Source organism: Natrix helvetica (genome assembly GCF_964273705.1).
Source record: "Natrix helvetica genome assembly, chromosome: 7".
NCBI lineage: Eukaryota > Metazoa > Chordata > Lepidosauria > Squamata > Natricidae > Natrix > Natrix helvetica.
In genome coordinates, this window is record NC_138558.1 from 72,754,622 (window position 1) to 72,763,293 (window position 8,672).

General features: G+C 45.2%; 1 protein-coding gene across 2 annotated transcripts in view; it reads left to right on the forward strand.

The window, feature by feature from the left end:
- PGCKA1 (PDCD10 and GCKIII kinases associated 1) overlaps positions 1-4,064 on the forward strand; it is a 57,845-nt gene extending 53,781 nt beyond the window's left edge. For both annotated transcript variants that reach the window (XM_081959804.1, XM_081959805.1), the window contains exon 4: positions 888-4,064. In XM_081959804.1, coding sequence (XP_081815930.1) covers positions 888-1,800 — 913 coding nt within the window. In that variant the 3' untranslated portion in view covers positions 1,801-4,064. The remainder of the gene's footprint in view (positions 1-887) is intronic.
- The last annotated feature ends 4,608 nt before the right edge of the window (positions 4,065-8,672 follow it).

Genomic DNA, 8,672 nt, shown 5'->3' on the forward strand with positions numbered 1-8,672 from the left:
ATAGATAGATAGATAGATAGATAGATAGATAGATAGATGATAGATAGATAGATAGATAGATAGATAGATAGATAGATAGATAGATAGATAGATAGATGGTAGATAGATAGATAGATAGATAGATAGATAGATAGATAGATAAGATAGATAGATAGATAGATAGATAGATAGATAGATAGATAGATAGATAGATAGATAGATAGATAGAGATGGATGGATCAATGGATGGATCAATGGATGGATCAATGCATGGATGGATGGATCACAAAGATAGATGGTAGATAGATAGATAGATAGATAGATAGATAGATAGATAGATAGATAGATAGATAGATAGATAGATAGATAGATATGGATGGACATGGGTGGGACACACATATAGATGGTAAATAGATAGGTAGATGGATGGATGGATGGATGGATCACAAAGATAGATGGTAGATAGTAGATAGATGGATGGAGAGATGGATGGATCACAAAGATAGATGGTAGATAGTAGATAGATGGATGGAGAGATGGATGGATGGATGGATGGGACACACATATGGTAGGTAAGTAGGTAGGTAGGTAGGTAGGTAGGCAGGCAGGCAGGCAGGCAGACAGACAGACAGACAATTTGTTAATCAGTTTTCCCCACAACAGACACTATTAAACAGTCAAGTAGAAGTGAAAGCACAATGAAAGAATGAGGTTTTTTTGGGTGCATTGCCAAACATCAAGAACATCGGTAGTTAACTTTAATTCCATTTCAATGTAGTTGCGCGGTGCTTTTCTATCGCGGTAAAAATGCTCAAAATTCAGGTGAGAAATCCTGGGGAAATGAGCAGGTTTCTCCATAACGGAGGGAGAAAAAATGGAATAACTGGGTATCCTCCTTTTTTCCCTAGCTACATCTTTCATCCCCAAGACGTGCAGACGGCTGCATACATCAACGAGATAAACTATAAACCAGAGGAGGAAGAAAGAGGGAAATTTCACGGCAAGCAGAACAGTGACATTCTGGGCCATCAAAACGAAGCCCAGATTGCTGAGACACCGGTAGCAGCAAACCAATGCAGGTCCCCCTACTCCAAGGATGCTCTCTGGAGTTCCAGAATCCCTGCTCTTCCGGAGAAAGGACTTGGAAACGTCGTAGTAAAATGTAACGTGAATGGGATCCATTCCTCCAAGAATCTCAGCGCCCCTCCACCTAAAAGCCAATTTAAAGAGATTAACCTGCACAGCTCCTCTGCTCAGCATCCTGATCCTCCAGGCCAAAGAGTTTTTCAGCCAAACACAGGTGATAAACTCGAGTTTTTTGATCATGAAAATCACCCAAAGCAAACTTTGGAAACCTCGAATATCGACGAAACCATTTTTTCCATCGTGTGTGCCCTACCAGACATCCGAGACAAAGACCTTCGGTTGGATAACCCATCTTTTCTCCCCGAGGACAACCCTGCGGAGAAATCAAGGGTTGTCACGAAGGAGAACCCCTCAAACCATCTGGTGCAAATCAACCAAAGCACGGAAAACATGGCTGTCGTCCACAACCTCCCGTGCAACGAGTCTGATGAGTCCGATGAAGGGGACGGTGTCTGGAGGAGGACGAGTCTTTTTGGCCTCTCATTCGAGGACCAAATAGCCACCCAGATCCTCTCTGCGAGGAACAAAGGAGAGCCTGCATGGGAGGCCAGGCGGGACGGCCTCGCCAAGGTCAACGGAGAACTGGAAGATGATGCAGAAGTCGCTGAGGCCCTGGCAGCCCTGGAGGCCGCTACGGCTGGTGAAATTTTTGAAGAGGAGGAGGAAGACTATTAGGCGGCTGTCGGGATAGTGATGATATGTGTCTCTTGAACAAGAAGGAGTTGCTTCACTTGAGAAAGCCACTTGGGAGTTCTGGGCTCAGGATGGTCAGAGCTGGTTAAAGGAATTGACCAAGTAAAATATACAGTGTATCACAGGAGTACACCTCCTCACATTTTGCAAATATTTAAGTATATCTTCCTATGTGACAACACTGAAGAAATGACACTTGACTACCATGTAAAGTAGTGAGTATACAGCTTGTATAACAGGGTAAGCGTGCTGTCCCCTCAAAATAACACAACGCGCAGCCATTAATGTCTAAACTGATGGCAACAAAAGTGAATACACCCCTCACTTTGCACGGTGGGGTTGCCGGCACCGGGGAGCTACAGTTCATTGAGGGAACCATGAATGCCAACATCTACTGTGACATACCGAAGCCGAGTGTTGTGGCTCGCCAGCAGCCAGCAGAGCTGGCAGCAGAGTCAGAGAGTGAGGAGGTTGGGGAGGAACATGGGCCAGTCCTGGAGTCTGGGGAAGGCTCGGACGAGGGCTCTGCATCGAAGGCAGAGAGGGGGCCAGGGCCATCTGGGTGTTATGTGCTGCCTCCGGAGCCTCCAGGGTCAGACGTCAGTGAGGCAGAGGAACAGGGGGAGCCTGTTCCCAGTGTGCGCATACGCAGAGCTGCCAGAAGGCACGAACAGTAAAGACAAAAGAGATGACTCGGGAGTAAGGTTTGGAGGTGATTGACCCCTCCCATAGGACATAAAGGTGGTGCAAAGGCAAGTGAGCCTTTACAGGAAGCAACTTTGTTCATTCTGGTTGGTTTAAATTCTGAAGCTCCGTTTTGACTCTGTGCTCCGTGTGGCCTTGCAAAGCTAATTGCCAATTAGGTCTTTGGCAGCGTTTACAAGGGAGATAAAGCTGGGTGCTTATCAGCCTTATCTCGAAAGACTTTGGCAGACATCTGTTGGACTCTTTACAAACTATTTGTAAACCATTCGGCTTTGAAATGGTGATGAGCACTGCTCCCTAGAGTCAGAAACGACTAGCACATATGTGCGAAGGGAACCTTTACCTTTACAAGCTGTATACTCACTACTTTACATTGTAGCCAAGTGTCCTTTCTTCAGTGTTGTCACATGAAAAGTTGTGCTTAAATATTTACAAAATCGGGGGCGGGTGTACTCATTTCTGTGTAATGTACTGTATAACAGTAACAGAGTTGGAAGGGACCTTGGAGGTCATCTGGTCCAACCCCCTGCTCATGCAGGAAACCTGTACTAGGGATTCAAACCGCCAAACTGCCGACCTTTCTGATAGACAAGCTCAGTGTCTTAGCCACTAGTCAGGGTATAATGACAGTAGACGTCCTTGGATCCACTCTACATTTTGTCCAGCCCCACAGGATGAGCTCTCCTGAACATCACCCATCTAATGTTCATGGACCGACCTTCTATTCTAGAAGACATTGACCAATTGGCCGCAGGGGTGAAATGCTACCGGTTTGGGCCGGTTCGCCCGAACCAGTGGTTAAAAAAAATGCTTAACAAAGTGAAAAAAAAAGTTCCGACGATCAGATTAACTTTTTTTTTAGCATTTGGGGTCCGTTTTTGCTCCCAGGAGGCTTCATAGGGGGTAGAAAAAGAAAGAAGGAAGGAAGGAAAGAGAGAGAAAGAGAGAGAGAGAGAGAGAGAGAAGAAAGAAAGAAAGAAAGAAAGAAAGAAAGAAAGAAAGAAAGAAAGAAAGAAAGAAAGAAAGAAAGAAAGAAAGAGAGGGAGGGAGGGAGGACCACAAACCTGGCACTAGACACAGCTTCAGAGGATACTTTGAAAGAGCACAGCAATCCAGGGCGGGAAGGGACGTGGAGGTCATCTAGTCCAACCCCCTGCTCCAGCAGGACATTGTTAAAGTGAGTTTCTGTCTTTTGACACACACCCTGTCACATGACTACATAGCCACGCGCACTCAGTCACATGACCCTCCACCAAGCCACGCCCATAGAACCAGTAAGGAAAAAGATTAGATTTCACCACTGCCACGCCCTCTTTGTCTGACCACGCCCTGAGAGCCTATCCTTCGGTAAGGAACAGTTCTCAGGATCTGTGCTTTGATGCGCTTGAAGGATGCGCATCTTCTTCGGAAAGGGTCGAGAGAAGACTCGTGATGGAGGAATCACCAAGAATGAACAGGGATTTTCCATTAATTCCTGGAGGGACAGGGCTTGTTTTTAATAAACAAATTGTGTGTAGCCCATGGTAGGGTTTATGATGCGATAGTGTTTGGTGTTTTTTTTTAGGTGTGTCCTGTTTCAAAGTGGTGGGAAAGTTAGGCGGGTGATTGTAAGCCATTTCTAATATTTGGTGCTCAAAACCCTGTTTGGCGCCCACTTCCTTCTTTTGGGGGGGGGGGGGGGTAGGTAAGCAGAAGGCCACAAAAGCATCAAGTCGGGAACTCAAAAACACTAGACGGGTAATTCAAAAGTAATTTTATGCCCTTAAAGAGGGATATGTTGAAACTTTTGACACAGGGCTTTCTGTGGTCTCCAGACACCAACTTTAGTATGGGAGGACTTTTCAAGCTTTCTTTTCAATCCTTTCTTTTCTTTTCCTTTTGTTTCCTTTCTTTCTGTTTCCTTCTATTTCCCTTCCTTTCCTTTTTCCTTTCCTTTCCTTCCCTTTGTTTTCCATTCCTTCTCTTCTATTTCCCTTTCCTTCCTTTCCTTTTTCCTTCCCTTCCCTTTTTTCTCTTCCTCTTCTCTTCCCTCTCCCACTCCCTTCCTTTTCTTTTCCTTTTTCCTTCCTTTCTCCTTCCCTTTTTCCTTTCCTTCCCTTCCTTCCCTTTTTTCTCTTCCTCTTCCTCTTCCCCTTCCTTTCCTTTCCTTTCTCCTTTCCTTTCCTTTTTCCTTTCCTTTCTATTCCCCTTCCTTTCCTTTTTCCTTCCCTTCCCTTTTTTCTCTTCCCCTTCCTTTCCTTTCCTTTCCTTTTTCCTTTCCTTTCTATTCCCCTTCCTTTCCTTTTTCCTTCCCTTCTCTTTTTTCTCTTCCCCTTCCTTTCCTTTCCTTTCTCCTTTCCTTTCCTTTTTCCTTTCCTTTCTATTCCCCTTCCTTTCCTTTTTCCTTCCCTTCCCTTTTTTCTCTTCCCCTTCCTTTCCTTTCCTTTCTCCTTTCCTTTCCTTTTTCCTTTCCTTTCTATTCCCCTTCCTTTCCTTTTTCCTTCCCTTCCCTTTTTTCTCTTCCCCTTTCCTTTCCTTTCTCCTTTCCTTTCTATTCCCCTTCCTTTCCTTTTTCCTTCCCTTCTCTTTTTTCTCTTCCCCTTCTCTTCCCCTTTACTTTCCTTCCCTTCCTTTCCTTCTATTCCCCTTCCCTTCCTTTTCTTTACTTCACTTTTTTCTCTTCCACTTCCCTTCCTTTCCTTTTTCCTTCCCTTCCCTTTGTTTTCCTTTCATTTCCTTCTCTTCCCCTTCACTCTTCCCTTCCCATTTTTCCAGCCTAAATTAAGGATACTTACGTTTCATGTTGAAATTTCTGCAAGGAAATGATTTGTGTGTAGAAAGCCGAGGTGTAGATAAGAAAAACTTTGGGATAATTTGCATTAAAAATGATATCAGGAGATTTGCATGTTTTTTTTAAAAAAAGACGGAAAACTACAGAAAGTGTTCAGGTAAGTTACGACAGATTTTTTTTCTTTTTTAAAAATAACACCCTACATTTTCAGCAAACTGAAATTCCATCTTGCAAACTTGGGACAGAAAAAAGCAAGGAACTTACCGTGTTTCCCCCCAAAACAAGACAGGGTCTTATTTTCTTTTGACCCCCCCCCCCCCAAAATAAGCGCTTGGCCTTATTTTTGGGGAGGTCTTATTATTTTTGAGGTGCAGGAGGCAGCGAGCGTGGTCACCTCATGGCTGCTGCTGTGTTGCAATATTTTCAGGGAGGGCTTATTTTGGGGGGGAGGGATTATTTTAGCGCGTGCACTCAAAAGTCCAATTGGGCTTATTATCCAGGAAGGTCTTGTTTTCAGGAAAACAGGGTAGTACCCCTCTTTTCAGATTTAACAAATGTTATTAAAAGGGATAAATTTGTAACAGGCTAACCAGGTCATTGCAACATCTACACCAGGGGTGTCCAAACTTGGGAACTTTAAGACTTGTGGACTTCAACTCCCAGAATTCCCCAGCCAGCCATGCTGGCTGGGGAATTCTGGGAGTTGAAGTCCACAAGTCTTAAAGTTCCCAAGTTTGGACACCCCTGATCTACACACTTGGGACACTAAAAGTGGGTTTTTACTGACCTTCCTCTCTTCGTCTCAAAGCTAAAAAAAAGCCAAAAAGATCCACAGACGGGAGGTCAAAACAAGTTTTCTGTTTCAACTGAAAACCCTTCCTCTTTTTCTCACACGTGTAAAAAGCACGATAAGACCCCTCCAATTAGACCCCTGGGACTGTACCTATTTAGTACGGAGGCTTAGCCTTTGGAAGTTGTGGGGGCTTCATCCCCGGAGGCTTTCAAGAAGAGATTGGACTGCCATTTGCCAGAAATGGTGTAGGGTCTCCTGCTTGAGCGGGGGGGGTTGGACTAGATGACCTATAACAGTGATGGCTAACCTTTTTGTCCTCGCGTGACAAAATCGAGTGCGCGAGAGAGACAGCGTGCATGCCCACACCCATAATGCAATTTGCCCCGCCCCCCTGGACATGCGTGTATGACCCCCCTGCACTCTGCCCACGCATGTGCGCTAGTTACCCCCACGCCCGATCCCCCCCACGCATACATGTGACCCCCTCCCCATTTTGGCCCCTGAAGCCTCCTGAAACCAAAAATGGGGTTCGGGGGAACGCCACTCCTGCGCTCCCCCCACCCCTCCCCCCGTGTGCGCACCGAAAGCAACCTAGCCCTGGTCTAATCGTATCTTCGGCACAAGCCTTTGTTTAACTGCAGGAAAAACTTCATTTCTTCCTCCAAAGCCTGTTGCATTTAATAGAACATATCTTTAGTGAATGCAAAGCAAAGTGCAAACCAGTTTCGGGCCTTGCTTCTTCTTGACGTAAAAGAGCGCCACCTGCAGGATTAAACATGGGCAGCAGGCTGTAATAAAAATTGAAATAGAGCGGGAGCGAAGGGTTTAGGACCATTTCCAAGAATAAGCGTTAAAACACTATTTTCTGAACTTCCCTCTCTTTTCCTGGCTAGGATTTCTTTCTGGGTATCTTCGCCACAAGAGTCTGCACCAACAGATTATGAAATAACTATTTTGGGGTTGTTTTTTATTATATACTTTATATTTTTAATTGGGAGCTGCAACGGGGTACGGATTATTCTTGACCGGAATTCTAGATGGTCAAACAGTCAGGCCCAACGCCATGATTATCGGTTCTGGTCTGACTTTTGTGGTTCCTAGCAATTGTATATGGTGGCTAATGGAGTCTTTTTTGGGGGGGGTTGGCCTAGCTGGGATGTTCCCTCTGTATCGCTGAGTTTTTGCAAAGAGGGGGGAGGCAGGCAGGCAGGAAGGGGATAAAGGAAGATAAAAGAGGAGGAAGGGAGGGAAGGAAGGAAGGAGGAGAGGAGGGAGGAAAAAAGATGAAAGAAGGGGAGAGAGGGAGGGCGAGGATGATGTAAGAAGAGGGAGGGAGGGAGAAAGGAAGGAGAAGAAAAGGGAAGGAAGGTGAAAGAAGAAATGGGAGGGAGGGAAGGTGAAGGAAGGAAGATGAAAGAAGAAATAAGATGGAAGGAAGGAAGAAGAAAAGGGAAGGAAGGAAGGTGAAAGGAAATGGGAGGGAGGGAAGGAAGGAGAAAAGAAAAGGGAAGGAAGGAAGGAAGATGAGAGAAGAAATGGGAGGGAGGGAGTGAGGAAAGGAAGGTGAAAGAAGAAATGGGAGGGAGGGAAGGAAGGAAGAGGAAGGAAGGAAGACTTGTATATATGTATGGATATACAGTATATTAGGTAACCCACTGGATATAAAAATAACAATGCCTTATTTTTCTGTATCAATGGAGCTGTCCCAGTAATGGATGCATTTTGAACCTTGCTGGTTTCAAAACCAGTAATATTGGCTCTCGTATTCTGTCCCTTGAGGAAGATTATCAAGTGGGTTGCATACTTATGTTCATAGTAAAGTTTCCTCCCAGGTGAATGGCTTGCTTTATATTACTGTATATTATGGAGTCTGAGTTTGGTAGTTTTCTTACAGACATTTCATTACCCAACCAAGTAACATCATCAGTGCGAGAAGGGAGTGGGGTTTGCTCTCGGTACTATATACTAAATACAGTTTAATATACTAGCACTTACATATTAATATATAAACAGATAGCAAAACCCACTCCCTTCTCACACTGATAATGTTACAAGGTTTGACAGTGAAAACCAAGACACTCCCCACAATCTGAGCTAGAAATATTCTCGATCATTATATATTATTTATTAAATCAAAAATCAAATCTATGCTCATTTCGTCCTCAGTCTGGAATTCCATTTAACACATTGGCGGAATTATCCCGTTTCCCTGAAAATAAGACCTCCCTGGATAATAAGCCCAATTGAGCTTTTGCGTGCATGCACTAAAATAAACCCTCCCCGAAAAGATTTAACTGCCTGCAGTCAGTCCCCATTTCCTGGAGGGGGGAGGGGGGAACATGCCCCACGCGCCCCACATGGACCTGCCATCCATGCAGAACAGTCTCGCGGAGGCTGCTCCTGCAAACCCTAGCGCCCCTTCTCTTAGTGGCAGCCGCAAAAAGAGCAGCTGGCCAAGCGACACTACGGCTGGCCAAGAGTGTGCCAGGAACAGAACTTCCGGCCCTCCCTGGATCAGCTGATCGCGGGCCACGGGCTGAAGTTAAGGGGCCTCCTGCACCTCAAAAATAGTAAGACCTCCCCCAA